At 36.8% G+C, this 17,835-nt stretch overlaps 1 protein-coding gene across 7 annotated transcripts in view; it reads right to left on the bottom strand.

Annotated features, from left to right (window-relative positions):
* Positions 1-17,835, bottom strand: part of LOC121734381 (endophilin-A) — a 69,089-nt gene that overhangs the window by 38,724 nt on the left and 12,530 nt on the right. For 6 of the 7 annotated variants that reach the window (XM_042124956.1, XM_042124960.1, XM_042124962.1 and 3 more), the window contains exon 2: positions 150-228. In XM_042124956.1, coding sequence (XP_041980890.1) covers positions 150-194 — 45 coding nt within the window. In that variant the 5' untranslated portion in view covers positions 195-228. Of the gene's footprint in view, positions 1-149; positions 229-11,463; positions 11,550-17,835 lie in introns of those variants that run through there. The other variant, XM_042124957.1, reaches the window with a different exon arrangement.

Genomic DNA, 17,835 nt, shown 5'->3' with positions numbered 1-17,835 from the left:
AAAAAAATCCTCGAAACTTGTGCTCGGAGTTTATTAAAAATTATTTACAATAGATTTTAATGCGATTTCATACGAGTGATTCGAGGGAAACGGAATTTGGTGCAGGTGAACTAAAGCTACTAATATATTAAAATTACAAAATACATTACCTGATTAGCTTTGTTGATTTGTTTCTTGAGTCCAGCGAATGCCATATTTGTTGCGTCAGCTTAATAATTTTCAGTCAGCCTGTAACAAAGAAGAACAACGGTTATACAGCACAGTATTAAATAATTTAACCCTAAAGTAACCTATCAAGAATAATTGTGTTCGTGGCAATCGTCTTTGAAAGTATCTGCCTTCCCTATCGTAAGTACGAATTACATTGACTCAAACACAAAACAGTCAGATTTAAGCTAATAACACGAGTGTCGAGTTCATCCATCCAAATGGCATGTTCGAGATGATCATGATATTGACCTCAAGTTGTCCATCGATCAGGACCACAGCTGTTAATAAAGGCGGGCAGTGGCAACTTCTAGAACAGGAGTTTGGTGTTGGCCGCCTGCCAGTCGCGGATCGATACAGATTACAGTTACGTAACACTGGCTTAGATAAAACTATCCAAGCATCCACGCCTCGCATATCTCGAGACCTTTGTAGGATTCGTTCTTTTTCATTTCGCTTCTGGTACATATTAGTTCGTTTATAATTTAACTACATTTTTTAAGCGGATTCACCCGCGTAAAATAGGTCGTATTCAGGGAAAACTTTTGATTCTCAATTTAATTAAAATACCCAATTTGAACTTTGCTGAATTAAAACGCTCAGTACTGAATTGCTGATAGGTTTTCTCTCGTAGATAATTTTTTTGTCAGAGCTTTGTTATCTTATATCTTTAAATGAGCAATTCTTGTATATATATATATATATATATATATATATATATATATATATATATATATATATATATATATATATATATATAAAATTGGAATCTCGGAATCGGCTCCAACGATTTTTATGAAATTTAGTATATAGGGGGTTTCGGGGGCGATAAATCGATCTAGCTAGGAATCATATTCAGAAAATGTCATTTTATTCGTGTTTTATCGAATACCGAGCGAAGCTCGTTCAAATAGCTAGTTTATTATTAAACACATTTTAAGTAACAAGTAAAAGCTTCCCTTTTAACGAGAACTAGCTTGCACCACTGCTGCAGCTTAGCTAACATCTAGATAAAACTATCCACGCTTTACATACCTGAGTTCGTTCTTTTACATTTAGTAATACTTAATTTGTTCATTGTTCGGATTCCATGCATACCTTTACCAAACTCAACTATTTTCAAATAAATGTTAACGTTTCATCAAGAGTAAAGGCTACATTTTAAATTCCTTTCAAGAAGATGTTTATTCAATATTTTGGTCTTTATTGTGACTGATATTTTCTTTCCCACACAAAACTGCGAATTCGCATCGCATCGTAATGTCATTTTTATTATGAATTTTGTCGCAGATATTTGCGATGTGATTCAAGTTCGTAGTTATGTGTGGGAGCCCTACTAAAGACTTAAACAGCATAATATTATAGCTATTCAAGTTGGGCTGTGTTTGTTTGTCATAGGGCGCTTCTAACATGCTAGACAATTACTTGTGTAGTTTTTTTCTATACTATCATATCATAATATTTTTATTCACCATTCGTGCCGAAGCATGGGAGAGCCATGCTTCGACACGAATGGGCCGGCTCGACCGGATAAATACCACGTTCTCACAGAAAACCGGCGTGAAACAGCGCTTGCGCTGTGTTTCGCCGAGTGAGTGAGTTTACCGGAGGCCCAATCCCCTACCCTATTCCCTTTCCTACCCTCCCCTATCCCTTCCCTTCCCTACCCTCCCCTATTACCCTATTCCCTCTTAAAAGGCCGGCAACGCACATGCAGCTCTTCTGATGCTGCGAGTGTCCATGGGCGACGGAAGTTGCTTTCCATCAGGTGACCCGTTTGCTCGTTTGCCCCTTATTACATAAAAAAAAAATCATAAGAGGGTTTGTAATTAGGTATTAGTTGTTATCTCTAAAATTTTCATGATAATTTTATCAAGGTACACATTGTATTTTAATTCTTACAAGGCTGTATTTATGAGGACATAGGCATTTAAAAAGGAGGATTATAAAGCTTACATAGAAAATAGAGCTTAGAATATGAATATTCATGCCCGAGTTGAGTGCTTACAAGCCTGGCTCTACTAGAACTTAATTCTCTATGGCATAATTAGCGTTTACGTAACGTAAACATATTATTATGAGGATGTTTCGCGAAAATATAGCGTAATTTTGTCTAAAGTGCTGAGAAATCAGAGAAAGGTGGAAAATAAAGCGTTTTTAATAGCAAAAGTTAATAATATGAGTTTTACGGTTGAAAGAAATCAGCTCAGAAAAATATTAAAAAAATAATAATTTTATTATACGGTGTATGGTGTCTTAAAAATTTGAGATTTTTTATTAAAGCAGACAAACTTTGCCTACAAATTCCACAATAGTCCCTATAAGTTAGATGTTAGTATTTAAACGTTTTTATCGACCCTACAGGCTACAACTTATTCAGTCGTTAACGTGACTTCAAAACATAGAGCCTTCTGAACACCTACAGATGGAAAATGAACATTTTAGGGTAGAGTAGCCAGGCTTATGGTAGTACAATAAACAAGAAAAGCTGAGTGTTTTGGCAACGTACTGGGAAACATAAAATAATGAAATGAGGTGAACACTGAACAGGCTTTCAGCACGCATCACGCACTCACTCTTTATATGTATAATACTGTGCATAGAGCCTTTGGGCTATGCACACACTGTGAAGGGGTGCAACGGGCCGCACTTTTCATATAAGTTTTATGACCGAGTGAGCGATGTGTCATAAAACGGGTTAATATCTTTAATATTAAAAGAATTAGGATTAACTTTAATACAGGGAGATAATTTATTCATTTCCTAGAATTTATCAACGCACTACCTAACTTACAGTAGGCATGTTCAACAGATTTCTCTTGTAAAGCGATTCCACACAGCTACTTATCAATTCCAGGATGGTTTTCGATTAAGAAATTCCGTTGTTTTAATTACATAAATCGAATTCTTTGGGGCGAAGTCCTATTTATAGATAGCCGCAGGGTACACCCACACAGTGCTTTTATTTCTATAAGCTTGTATAATTCCAAAGTTCGTGTCAACACCGTGTTACGGACGTAATATTTACGCCTTCGCGACCTCAAGTCGGCCACGTAGCTATAGGCTACAATTGGCTATTGTATTTTTGGTGGGCTGATTTCATTCATTTAAGTGAGCCCATTCTAAATCGAAACTCTTAAATATGAATACATAGATGTATATACATATATAAGCGTAATAAGAAAACATTATTGTTTGAATAATTGAAGGCCTTAAACAGTTTAACTGTGAGTGGTTGTACAATGTACATGTTTTGTAATTCATTAACTTTGAGTTTCGGATTTACGACATCCATTTGCAGCACAATCAAAGCTAAAAAAAGTAAAGTTCATGTATTCAGTCATGCCATTACAAATAGCCCAATAAATTAACCTAGTTTTGTGTCTAGATTCTAGCATAAAAATATCAAAAATTCTAAATTTTGTGGAGCTCATAAAATATTTTATTACTTACCATCAACGCCATTCAAAATTATGTGTCAACATAAAGTAATAGTAAATTGAACTATAAATCACTGGCAGTCGCGTGCTCTCTATTTAGTAAAGAATAACTACATTAAATAGAGCAAAATATAGACTAGGCGTTGTTCACTAAGGATTAATAAGTTTAATAGCTTAAATAAAAACGCTAAAAACTTCTTAAGCCCAAATGCTTAGTCTAAGTCTCCCCACAAATACTGAATTTGTTTTATTGTAAGTAATGATATAAGTGTAATATTATTATTATGGTGAAAAAAATAATAATTATATAAATGAAAAAGCATTATAGTCATATAAACAATCTAAATAAACTGAAATTCTCTACAGAATATTCCAAATTTGTATGTAAAGTAACGATATAAACTTAATACAGGCAAAGCCATGTCAAAAAACTAGTAAAAAATCAAATAACAATGATTATTTTTCCGACCCAAATATCGACCAATAATTGCACCATTCGACGTCACGTGGTACAACCTACATGGTATTATACTGATAATTTTTTGAAAATTTTCTCTGGTAGTTGCTATATATAAAAAACAAATTCTAATTCTATTGGCCGACATTTGGGACGGAAAAATAATCCCCCGAATACCACACGAGCTTCAAAATTATCTGGCATTTCCCTCAAGGTAAACAACAAGGTAAACAAATAAAGTCGTCAAGTTTTTCAGGACTCCTTCATTTGTTTGCAACGAACCTATCGGGAAATACCCGATAATTTTGAAGCTCTTGTGGTATTATAAGTGAAAATTGGTACCAAGTGCATTTAAGTTTTCGCGGCCGTAGCACCCGCGTAGCGCCTCTACGGTCCTCGTAGCGGATCTACGAGCGGGCTACGAACATCGATTGTCACGCCGCGTGGTCGGAACTCGGAATAATACGTGCGGTTAACCACCGCAACATAATTTAGTCATGTAATATGCTTGTATACAAGATATACATATCTTTATGCTAAATACTGTCAAAGGTTATATATATCTGAATCAATATGATATACAACTGAAACTGGAAATGGTATAAAACTATATTATGTAACACTAGATGACGCCCGCAACTCCGTTGCGCTAAAATTCGTTTATCGCGCGGGAACCGTACATTTTTCCGGGATGAAAAGTATCCTAGGTCCTTTCCCGGGACTCATAGTATCTCCATGCCAAATTTCAGGAAAATGGGTTTAGCGGTTTGGGCGTGAAGAGGTAACAGACAGACAGACAGACAGACAGACAGACAGAAACACGGACAGACGGACAGACAGACAGACACACACTATGACAGACAGACAGATATACACGTGAAACTTATATCACCCCTCTTTTTTAAAACTTATTAATAATAATAATAATATCTATGGACGCTTCACACCACGTCAGTCTGGCCCCGTGCTAAGTACCTGAAGGACTTGTGTTACGGGTACCAGACAACGGAAATATATTTAATACTTTTATACTATACATATATTTAAGATTTTTATTATATCATACATATATTTAATACACATCCAAGACCCAGGAACATAGAAAATTTTTTGTTCCGTCGGTGGGATACGAACCCACGACCCCCGGCGTGAGCGCTGACAACACGCTCAACCACTGAGCCACAAAGGTCGTCAAATTATTATTCGGGATTAATAAAAAAATATTAATCGGGACTTAACGCGATTAATACGTAAGTTTTAATTATAACGCAACGCGAAAGTTTAAAATTTCATTCCTCTTTTTTCCTAATCCTAAAATAGGATTATTCTCAACGAAATCATTAAATTAAAGTTTGAAAGGTCTTAAAGACTTACAACAACCTTTATCGAAGTGCTAACAAATCTTAGCTTAATGATTATGAGCTGTATCAACTTGACAATTTTCTAAGTTTGTTTAAAAGTATTAATTATATTATTTATTAATTAATAAATTTCACTTAAATTACTTTTTTTTTCTTTTTTATTAATTACAAAATTTCACTTAAATTTCTATACGTGGGAGAGCCATGCTTCGGCAGGAATGGGCCGGCTCGACCGGAGAAATACCACGTTCTCACAGAAAACCGGCGTGAAACAGCGCTTGCGCTGTGTTTCGCCGAGTGAGTGAGTTTACCGGAGGCCCAACCCCCTACCCTACTCCCTTCCTTACCCTCCCTTATTCCCTTCTCTTCCCTTTCCATTCCTACCCTCCCCTACTACCCTACTCCCTCATAAAAGGCCGGCAACGCACCTGCAGCTCTTCTGATGCTGCGAGTGTCCATGGGCGACGGTAGTTGATTTCCATCAGGTGACCCGTTTGCTCGTTTGCCCCCTTAATTCATAAAAAAAGAAGTACTAATAAACACATGAGTTTATAATCACGCCCTAAAGCCTACATCCATCTTCATTACGCTGTAAAATCATTATCATAAAGCCTTAACATCTCAGCCACATCCAAGGACTTGACCTCACACGCGTATTACACGCGCGGGCCTAACCTGTTGGAATATAAACCTTGTGCCACATACATAGACTTCATATTACAACGGCCTCAGAGAGATTTGAGACGACTCGGCGTCTAGTGGATATACGAGAGGGCCTATCTGTTTGAATAAATTTCACTTTGAAGTATAGAAAATAAATGTTCAAGATATAAAGTTATGAATGAGACTTTTTCTTTACGATACGGTATGAAACCTGTTTAATTAATGGCCAGGAGACACGAGAACACTCGAAACAGATGTCGTCAGTAGTGTAGAGCAGGGGTTCTCAAACTTTCAGTTCCACGAACCCCTGTTAAATTTCCAGGTGACAGCGAACCCCTTACTTATATTGAAACCCCCCCCTCCCCTTTAGGAAGGGGAATTCACCGCTTTGCGTGAGAGTTCGAAATACTCTGCCTGTTTAACTGCCCCAAAATCTATCAAAGACATCTTTTTGAAATCAGCTTGAAGAGTTTCATTAACGGACATATCTAATAATGACTCCTGTTGCCACCATTACGTAAATCTTGTCGCGAACTTGCCGTCGAATGGCGAACCCCACTTTGAGAAACCCTGGTGTAGAGTCTTGAAAAACTTCGCAAAACCCTAGCGGGAATGCCCGATCCCAAACAAAAACACGGGAAGGAAAAAAGTGCAGAAGATGTTGTCAAATTCCATTCGATAATCATGACATCGAAGTTAGAAACCAAAAATGTAAGCGCTTCTTGGTATTTTTCTTTGGTAGCAGTTGCATCTTAAAGTGTTGCAATTAAATGATAACGTTAAATTAAATTAAAAATTCAACAACAACTCCCGACTCGAAAACTTTAAGTAGATCAAACTTAAATCTTTTAGCACTGAGTGGGCTGATAATGATGAACTATAGCTAAGAACACGCCCGATAATGTCAGCTTTCAAACAAAAAAAACTAAATCAAAATCGGTCCATCCGTTTGGATGCTACGATGCAAAGGACAGATTCACACAGACAGACAGAAAAACACGTCAAACTTATAACACCTTTTTTTTGTCGGGGGGTTTAAAAATAGCATCCACATTTTCGTTACGTTCCTCGGGGTTGGTTATATAAAAAACGTTAAAAAATATAAGTATGTTTTTCAAATTGCCAGTTTTCTGTAGCTAATTTGAGATGATACTATAAATAAAAGCTTTTAATAACGTGCTCCGTTCTTTTGACATTTAGCACCATAAAGGCGCAGGTTAAAATGAATGTCGTTTAAATATAAACTCATTCAACTAAATAAAATCTTTCGAAAGTTACTCAATAGCTCGTTATTAAACAATATTAAATTAGTATAGATAAAGCATTAAATTTACTTTTCTATCTTCTTGAAATCGCTCTTTTAATTGTAGCTTTATCCTTTAAAGCGTCATCAAATTAATAGTGGTGACTACAGAATATAAACCTTTCCTACCCGGAATTGAAAAAAATACGCGTGGCACTCGGGGACACTGCCACGGTAAAGCTATTGCATAGCATTTTTATCGACTTATGCAAATTACAATTCGCATACGTCTAGTCGCACGCACACAAACACCGTGCCGAAGTCTGGCAACGTGGTGTGCACACCACAGTACGGCGTTGTACTGTAGCGGCACTGTGGTGATTGTGGCATGAGTGGTATTAAGTTTTTTCGTTATGGAAATTCTTGATTCGGTCGTCAAAGCCGCGGTAGAAGCTTTGCTTAAAAGATACAAGCAACTCCGTTGCAGCTAAATTAGTTTTCGTACAAGAACCGTACATTTTTCCGGGATAAAAAGTATCATATATCCTTTCCCGGGACTCAAAGTATGTACGTACCAAATTTCAACAAAATCGGTTCAGCGGTTTGGGCGTGAAGAGGCAACAGACAGTCTGACACACTTTCGCATTTATAATATTAAACTCATTGAAGTATGGATCTTGTGACCTGACTCGTTATTTCCACCATAGTATGTATAAAACGTATACGACGTCTTTATTCTAATATCTCGGGTGATATCGGAAATCACTTACGTCGATTAGGGTTACCGTGGCGACTCAAACGGTCTCAAGGTTCGCGATTGATCTTCAAAAATTCACGAGTCGTCGGGATCTCGTCGAGGAAAATTCAAACTGTGACTTATTGTCGTCATTCTTTATACTTTATATTGCATATGATATGCTGAACCGGCAAATTTTGTTTTGCCATATCGGTTGTGGGAATAATTTTGATGCCTAGAAGGAAGATCTTTTAACCGAGTGAGGAGTTATCGAGACGTTGAAATGATAACATTGCGATTCAGGATTATATGCACTGTTTGTACCAGATAGCTGAATCTTTAGTTCTCTGACAGAATATTTTAAACTTTAGGAACTGGCACCGACTTCAAAATTATGAAGATAGAGTACTGAAATAGTTGAGGTTTAGCCGAATTCGGAAAAAGGCACTATTAGATAGGAAAAATTATTTAATACTTTTTAGTTCATATTATAAGGATGTTATTATTGTTTTGACCTTGGAAGTCGGTTTTAATTTTTGTTAAAAATAATAATTTCACTCTTTTTAGTTACCTACTAACCATCGCGTAAGAAAATACTTCAACCCCTTAATATTATCTTAATCTTGGTAAATGTTGACAAACCCCCAAATTATTTGACAAACTACTACAAAAGAAAGTCGACGGAGCCCCGCTACGCGGGGCTCCTATGTCTGGGTGTTGTGGTCTAAGTTCCAACCTAACCTAACCTACTTTTGGACTTTCTAGATTGTGTTTGTTTTTGTTTTGCCCCCCCCCCCCTTTAGGGGGGGCTGCGCCCCCCCGTCCCTCCCTTCGGTATCCGTGGCTGAGTAGTTAAGTAAGACCCACTCATCACAGACTTGAGATGCCTTAAAAATACTTCGTAAACATCAGAAAACAGATGATCTTATCTGAAGATGACGAAAATCTCAAATGCGAATTTTTTCTAAACGTAGAGTTTACTGGCGGTGGAAACGGTAAGTAGGAGTTTTTCTCACCCAAAACAAACCTAAACCTTAGCCAAATTTTTAAAGTATTTTCGCCATACTTACAAGGGTCACATTTCGGCCTGTCATTCGACAGGGGTTGATTTTTGAGAAAAGTTTATCTGAGCTTTTTTGCTCTCCTTGGCGCCCCCTATCGATTGGTATATTCAAAAAGGGTGGTTATAAGAGGTTATTTTTCTGAGTATTTTTTCCATAGTGCCCCGTTTCCTACAATCCAACCCAAATGTGTGCCTAACGCTCTGGAGTAAAGGTTGAATTTGTTACTTATGTTAAATTTTGTGGTACTTGAAATATTATGTATTATGCAACAACATTAAGTATATTTTTTGTATTAAAATCGCTTTGAAATGTACCAAATAAATAAGGACATAACGTGATGACTGATAATATTTTATGGTGTTGTGTGTATATTGTATCCATATACAACCATGTGAGTTGTGACATTGGTGACCCTGACATGGTAGTGATGATGATGATGATGATTAATGTAATTTGCATAGTAGCATATGCTTTCAATTCTTAAAACAACGCCTCAACCCTCAAACTTGTATCTATAAGGAATCCGGAGTTCTCTTAGTATCTTCGGAACCATAGTATACCTTGGTGCAAAATCTTGCGTTTTGGTAGCATATGCTTAGGATGCTTCTCATAAAACCAAAATCACCATATGTTTCCATATAAATTTTGAGGAGTTCCCTCGATTACTCATGGGGATCCCATCATCAGATCACCACTTTTGTGAAAATGGGACCAAATTGGAGTGAAACCTAATATAACAAGACAAAAATTTTGAAAATCGGTTCACAAACGGCGGAGTAGTGGTCGAACATACAAAAATAAAAAAAAATATCCACAGCCGAATATATTATAACCTCCTCGTTTTTTGGAAGTCGGTTAGTAAAATTACATGTCCTGACTGACTGACTGACTGATTCATCATCACTGAGCAAAAACTGTAAAAGTCACAGCCACGAAATTTGGTGAGTAGGGTTGTTTTATTAAGTAGACACGCACTAAGGAAGGAATTTTGAAAATTTTACCCTGAAGTCACCCCCTTCAGGGTAAAATTTTCAAAATTCCTTCCTTTTTTGATTTGGTTGAAAGTTTTAATGAAAGTCCGTCATTTCTTGAGTTAGAAACATGAAACTTTATTTTAGGGTTACTGATTAAAAATGAATGGATACGTATTTAAGCGTTTTTGGAAATTTTACCCCCAAGGGGGTGAAATTGGGGTTGAAAGTTTGAATGAAACTCCGTTATTTCTTGAGTTAGAAACATGAAATTTTATGTTTGGGTTACTGATTAAAAATGATTGGATACGTGTTTAAGCGTTTCTGAAAATTCTACCCCCAAGGGGGTGAATTACGGGTTGAAAGTTTAAATGAAAGTCCGTCATTTCTTAAATTAGAAACATGAAAGTTTATTTTTGGACTGCTGATTAAAAATGAATGGATAGGTATTTAAGCGTTTTTAGAAATTCTACCCCCAAGGGGGTGAAATTGGAGTTGAAAGTTTGAATGAAAGTCCGTCATTTCTTGAGTTAGAAACATGAAACTTTATTTTTGTGCTACTGATTAAAAATGAATGGATACGTATTTAAGTGTTTCTGGTAATTCTACCCCCAAGGGGGTGAAATTGGGGTAGAAAGTTTCAATGAAAGTCCGTCATTTCTTGAGTTAGAAACATGAAAGTTTATTGACGTTTGCGTTTGACGTTTGCTTAAATAGGGTCCGTTTTTACCCTTTGTATAAGGAACCACAAAAACAAAAAGGAGAAAACTATCCATCTTTGTTATTATACTATGTTAACGCGGATGAAGTCGCGGGCAACAGCTAGTATAATATAAAATTATAATAATTAAAGATTCAAAAAGCACATGTAACAAAATATCAGAGTAAGCAAGTAGATGATATTGCACTTCTTTGTGGGGCGCTAAATTTTGTAAGATCGATGCTGGTAGCACTGACCTATATTTGAATGTCATCACTTTTTAAGAAAACATTTTTCCTTCATTTGGTTCAATACATAAGAGTATTACATAAACTAATAAAATATTCACACGCCTTTTAGGAAACGCCTCTGATTGTAAAGACGCACGCCTTTTACAATCTCCACAGTAGTATCACAAGTTAGAAAGGAAAAATTCGTATAAATCCAACAAATTCACAATAAATTAGATTTAGACCACAATAAAATCGATACCGTAAAGGGTAACATTACATAAAGGCAGAACAAATGAATCTTTGTTTTTTCGCATTAAACTATTTTTTTATTTTATTGACACAAAAAAAAATCGTTAATCGTTAAAAATATTTGTGATATTTCGCCTACCTTGTCAACTTTAGTCACAGTGTAGAGCAATGCTACGGCGCTACGCCGGCGTAGCAGTCAGCCGCGTTTCGTAGCGAGAGAACGACTGAAACCTTCGTAGCTTAGGGTTGCCTAATTATAGTTTTCATTCGCACTATTTCAGTGGCCAAAACTTTGCAATACTTGGATTTATAAAACGGAAAAAGTTTTACATCAATAGCTATCAGTGATTTATTTTTGTGTTAAAGTATAATAATTTTGGTAGAAGACATAATATTGAAAAGATTCATTTTTTGTGATAATACGCATGAAAACTGCATTGAAACATAGTGCCTATAGCATTATAATACTACTAAAACAGAAACTTTGTACGCCAAAATTCGTAACATTGCGGCAGTTTTCCCACATCTGGCAACCCTATGGATTGCAAGTGCGCGCGCACCCCGCCCCCACACAGTGGACCCAATATCAATCCGCAATTTTATTCCAAAATAATTCACCTATCCCCACTCAAAACTGTGTCAATTGGAGCATGGGAATTAGTTTTCGCTTATCTTTTGTTCACAAAATGAATGAAATACTTTGGAATGGTCTTATTTATATGAGCGACTAACCATTGTTCCCAGTATAATTTTAAGGTCACGCGCCTTAAGACTTAGGGCCTTCGTCATGGACCGTGATGGATAATAATTAAATATGATTATTGCCAAGATAAATGTCTCAAGTATGTATAATGTACATATGTAATATGCGTCGTCGATCATGGTAAAATGCAGAAGAGTTTGCAACTCTACAATAGGTTCGCAATCGCCTTAATACGTCTTGTCAATCACGTACTAAGTAGAAAGACCGTATTAGACTATTCTAATTTTAAGCAGAGGTTTCTACTTTTCAACCGGCTTTATAAATGAAGGGGTTTCTTAATACATAAACTTTTTTTTATGTTTGTTCGCGGATAACTTCGCCGAATTAGATGATTATTTTTCGTTGGAAATACTTTACTGGTAGTTTCATGTTATGTAAATACTGTTTGAAGTCGGTTTTTTTTGCTAAATTCTTATAACCTAAAGGCCTGAAAAAGGTTTCCTCGCACGGTCAAGTGTAAATTTTTTTTTAAAGTAGGTGCCCTATATTAATAAATCATACCTATAGAAATTATACCTACAAGTTACAACCATAAAACAGTGGTTATATCGTGCTCTTACAGTTTAAAGCTCCACAGAGTGCACTCGCTGGGACAAAGTTGCTAATTCTATCTACTGCCTGCGTGCGTTCATCATCAGCACTCGTTTCCAGTTGTGAAAATATACCGTAAATAAGATAAACTTGCATCTTCTAATATATTATAAAATTAACGTGACCCAGTGTTTGTGCGCGAAATCCTCCAAAACGACTCAACCGATTTCAATGAAATTTTATATGTACATATTTTGTTGTGCCTGAGAATAGGTTTGATCTAATTTTTTATATTGGTAAGTACTAGAAATAATTTATACTTAAGTCAAAACAACGTTTGTCGGGTCAGCTAGTATTTACATAACTGAAACCCTTTCAGATTGATGGAATTCGGGGATTTCTGGACAGTAAAACGATCTATCTAGATCTTATAGATCTCTTGGAACTATAAGATGTTGATGAAATTAATTTAGATGAAGGTAAGCGTAATTTGATTTGGATAACATAGGTCACATATCTACAGGAAGGTTAATACTGTCCCTTTTGAATGGAATCCTGCATATCTGTAAAAAAATACTGATCGTTTTATGTCCGGTTTCTGAGATTTCGACCAAAGTGTTGTACCTAATAAACACTAGCGTTTTTAACGCTAATTTCCAAACATGGGTCAATCACTTACTCTCTAAAAACTCCTTTCAAAAAACCTTAAAAACGAGACATTATTGGATTTTACCCACGTTCCAGAAATACCACGTTCTTACAGAAAACCGGCGTGAAACAGCGCTTGCGCTGTGTTTCACCGAGTGAGTGAGTTTACCGGAGGCCCAATCCCCTACCCTATTCCTTTCCCTACCCTCCCCTATTCCCTTCCCTTCCCTATCCTCCCCTATTACTCTATTCCCTCTTAAAAGGCCGGCAACGCACTTGCAGCTCTTCTGATGCTGCGTGTGTCCATGGGCGACGGAAGTTGCTTTCCATCAGGTGACTCGTTTGCACGTTTGCCCCTTTATTACATAAAAAAATGTCACTTGCTTATTATAAAGAAAAGTTAATACAAACGAGCATAAGGTACATAGAGGTAGTATTTTACAAGAAAAATCAATTTCAAGTCTTCATATTACGGCTTACGTTCAAAGTGCGGACGAAGTAGCTATATCGCTACTGAAACAATTTCAAGTGGCACATAAAGTACAAACTATACGCCGTAATAAAGGACATTAAATTGGACAAAGTTCTCCGTAGAGCACGACACTGTTAGGGTCCATCCATAAAGTACGTCACACAATTTTCATGATTTAGACCCCGCCCCTCCTAGTCACAGGTGGTCACATATTTGTCTGCAATTTTCCATCTAAAAATTAAAGCCCTTTCCCCCCCTCCTTGTCACACCATGTCACACTTTATCAACCCTCTCCGCTTTTAGATGCGACATACTTTATGGATGACCCCTTAGAGAGAAATAGCATTATCGTTAAGTAATTGACTTATTATCGGGATTACAAAGCTATCGAGACTGTACCGAGGGAATACTTGTAAAAATGATAACTATTAGGCTTCAGTCTCGAAATCAGAGGACAGCGAGGCGGGAGCGATGGCGGCGCGGGAGCGGCGCGTCCCAATGTATACTTAGTGTGAAACTGACCTCGAAAGTAAAGGCGCGGCGATTTTGAAACTGAAGCCTCAGAGTCTAGGGCATAAATAGGGTATAAATAGTCAGTACTTAAGATGTCTCAAGACGCGGTTCGGCTCTGTGATTGGTCCAAATATTGACAGCCAACCAATTAACTTACAGAGCCTGAACCGTGTCTTGAGACTGAGATGCATCTTGAGTACTGACTATTTATACCATAGCCTAGATTTTGTCCGCAACTTCGTTATGCAAACATTTGATTCTCACGGGGAACCGTGCGTTTTGACGTAATAAAACTATCGTGTATAAGAACACAGGATAGTTTTATTCGTTACTAAAATTAAATTGCATCTAAATTTTAATAGGTTCAGTAGTTTAAGCATGAAGAGGTTACAAGCAGAAAGACAAACACTCATTCACATTTTATAATACATACATATATATAAATAAGAAAGTGATGTATTAAGGATTAGTAAATTAAATGAGATACATTAAGTTTTTGACCTATAACAAAACGTATCATTAAAATAATTAACACCTCATGTTCTCTTCTACCAAAAGTCTGCTATGGCCTATGACAGAATGGGAGGCGAAAGCTTATAAGTTATGAATAATAAAGTATCAGAGTCGTTTCTATTTTTGAACAGCAGCAGGGAGTAATACTATTAAGGGACAGCCTGAGAAATGTTCGGCTAATAATAGACTTGCTCATTGACACATGGCAGGGAATCCCTTGCATTTTTTAAAGCCCACTTGGGCATTGAAAGATAATAATGAACATTTTTATTTATACGTGGGAGAGCCATGCTTCGGCACGAATGGGCCGGCTCGACCGCAGAAATACCACGTTCTCACAGAAAACCAGCGTGAAACAGCGCTAGCGCTGTGTTTCGCCGAGTGAGTGAGTTTACCGGAGGCCCAATCCCCTACCCTATTCCCTTCCCTACCCTCCCCTAATTTCTTCCCATCCCTACCCTCCCCTATAACCCTATTCCCTCTTAAAAGGTCAGCAACGCACCTGCAGCTCTTCTGATGCTGCGAGTGTCCATGGGCGACGGAAGTTGCTTTCCATCAGGTGATCCGTTTGCTCGTTTGCGTTATTTCATTACAAAAAAACATATTTGACGTCTTATCGATTGCATATTATATACTAGGACTAAAATGCGTTTATCGCGCGGGAACCGTACGTCTATCCGGGATAAATAGTATCCTATCATAAAGTAGGAACTAGTAATATTCGAGGATCTGATAAGTAGTATGGCCTTACCCAAGGCTCAAAGTAACGCCATACAAAATTTCTGCAAAATCAGCGGTTTGGGCGTGAAGAGGTAACGACAGACAGACATACAGACGGACGGACAGACAGATGGACACACTTTCGCGATTTGTGTTTTGCTTTTAATTTCGATAGTATGGACTTTATATCAAAATCTTTCTGAAAATTGAATTTAAGTCTAATATTATTAAACCTCCTACTTAATTTCAGGCAAAAAAGAACAAACAGGTACCTTTCAAAGCTGTATTAAAACGTGTTCCAACGGCAAAGAAAATATGCTTTCTATCATGTTTTAATGTGTATTTTATGCAGTTTATTTCGTGCACTCCTAGACTCAAAATCGCCAAGAACTTGTAACTTGTCACATAATACACTTTCTACTTATTATTCATGACTTAAAAGGGTATTTCAAGCCTTACTTAATAACATTTAGACGAAAAATAGAGGCACTTGTTTATTCAGAAGCAAGCATGGATGGCAGAAAATTCTCTTTAATATAAATTAGAATTCAGATGATTTATGATTTAACTTTTTAAATTAAACTTCTTAAACCTAATTTTGATATTTTTAAGGGCATAAGTAAATATATTTATCAACTACATACTTGTAAGAGCTACAATAAAAAGTGATGTACAAAATACAAATCATATTATCTTTATGCAGTATACAAGATATAATTTTATGAATCGTAAAATATATATTTGCTAGTACTACGTTCCATTTCCATCCAATTAAGAATTTATATTATTATATTTTTTATTATTAATAGGTCATAGATGCAACTATTACTAAATAGAGAAACGATAACGTACGGAAATACGTTTCTATAAATAGGACTAAATAAATAGGGCTTATTACGAGTTAATAAGTCTCGTCGCGTATCTTAACTTTGAAATGGGCTTCCGGAGTTTTGAGGTCAGAGCCGGTCGAAGATGACCGACGGCGAATTTGTCATGTAAATGACCTAATACAAGTAATACACGACAGCCGAGCGAGTGAGTGAACGAGTGAGTGAATGTGGGTTCATTCAGAGTCCAGATCGAAGCGGCTGCGCGCGCACTCCCCCCACCCATGTCGACATAAAACACACCATTTCTAGGATTATCCAAAAATCTGACGCTGCCATTCCTCCCGTAATATCTAATGTTCGCGAATCGAACGTCCAAGTTAATCCAACTATAACACAACCTCACAACTGTAGCGCGGCGATTTCATTTCATGTTTTGATGAACGAAATCAATGATTTTCATCATTTTATGAACTCACGCGAATATAATGATCGGCGGGGCTAAAATGGTCGCTTTGAAAAATCATGATATGAATCATTATACCATTCATTTTTCTAAAATCGCAAAATGCAACTCTACTTGCAATTCATTTGTGTATTTTTGTACTGATTTGACATTTGACAGTTTGACAGTTTTGTCAATTCATTTGCTGAATTGATTGAGAGGAATTGCTAAATGTGACCATTTTCGCCCCGCAGCACAGTGCTAACTAGACGACGCCCGCTACTCCGTTGCGCCAAATTTCATTTATCGCACCGAAACCGTGCATTTTTCTGGGAAAAATGTATCCTATGTCCTTTACCGGGGCTCAAAGTATATCCGTACCAAATTTCAGTAGTTTTGAAAAATTGGTGATATTCACTTCAGCGCTTAAGAGGATACACCAGGGGCAAGAGAAATTGAAAATAGGTATTTGAAAATATATTGCTGTCTCACCAATCTCAAGTCTCCCACCGCAGTGCGCGATAGAGACAACATGACAAAAGTTCTAATAAAAGAACAGAAAATCTTCGATTCGTTGTCCGCTGATTCCTTCTCCAAAACTTAACCGATTTCAGTAATTTTTTCATTAAGAATTAAAACAAGGCTTGAGCTGTGTTCCTATGTTTTATTTTTTTTGTATATTCTAGCCAGTTTTGTTTTCTGGGTTTTTGAACACAGAGGAAAATCTGGCCATTTTTTTGGGTTTTTGGACGTTCTTATCTTTTTTAATAATTAAATTATGAACAAAAAGAAAACATAGGGACATGCTAATAGTGGCCATAGATATTCAGGAAAAAATCGTAACTCTACCGGCATTATCCAGGGAGGAAACAGGGGACAGCGTTTGTATGGAAAAACGGCGGTGTGGAATCCTCTTAATCATTGGTCCTCGCGCGCGGCGCTACGACCGCTAAAAAGTAAAGACCAATGATTAATCTAAGCTTCAGGGATTTGGACTTGAAGAGGTAACAGACAAACAGACAGATAGACACACTTTCGAATTTATGATATTAGTATGGAAGTATAGATTATTATTATTA

The sequence above is a fragment of the Aricia agestis genome, chromosome 15 (genome assembly GCF_905147365.1).
Source record: "Aricia agestis chromosome 15, ilAriAges1.1, whole genome shotgun sequence".
Classification (NCBI taxonomy): domain Eukaryota; kingdom Metazoa; phylum Arthropoda; class Insecta; order Lepidoptera; family Lycaenidae; genus Aricia; species Aricia agestis.
This window is presented reverse-complemented; position numbering and strand designations above follow the sequence as displayed.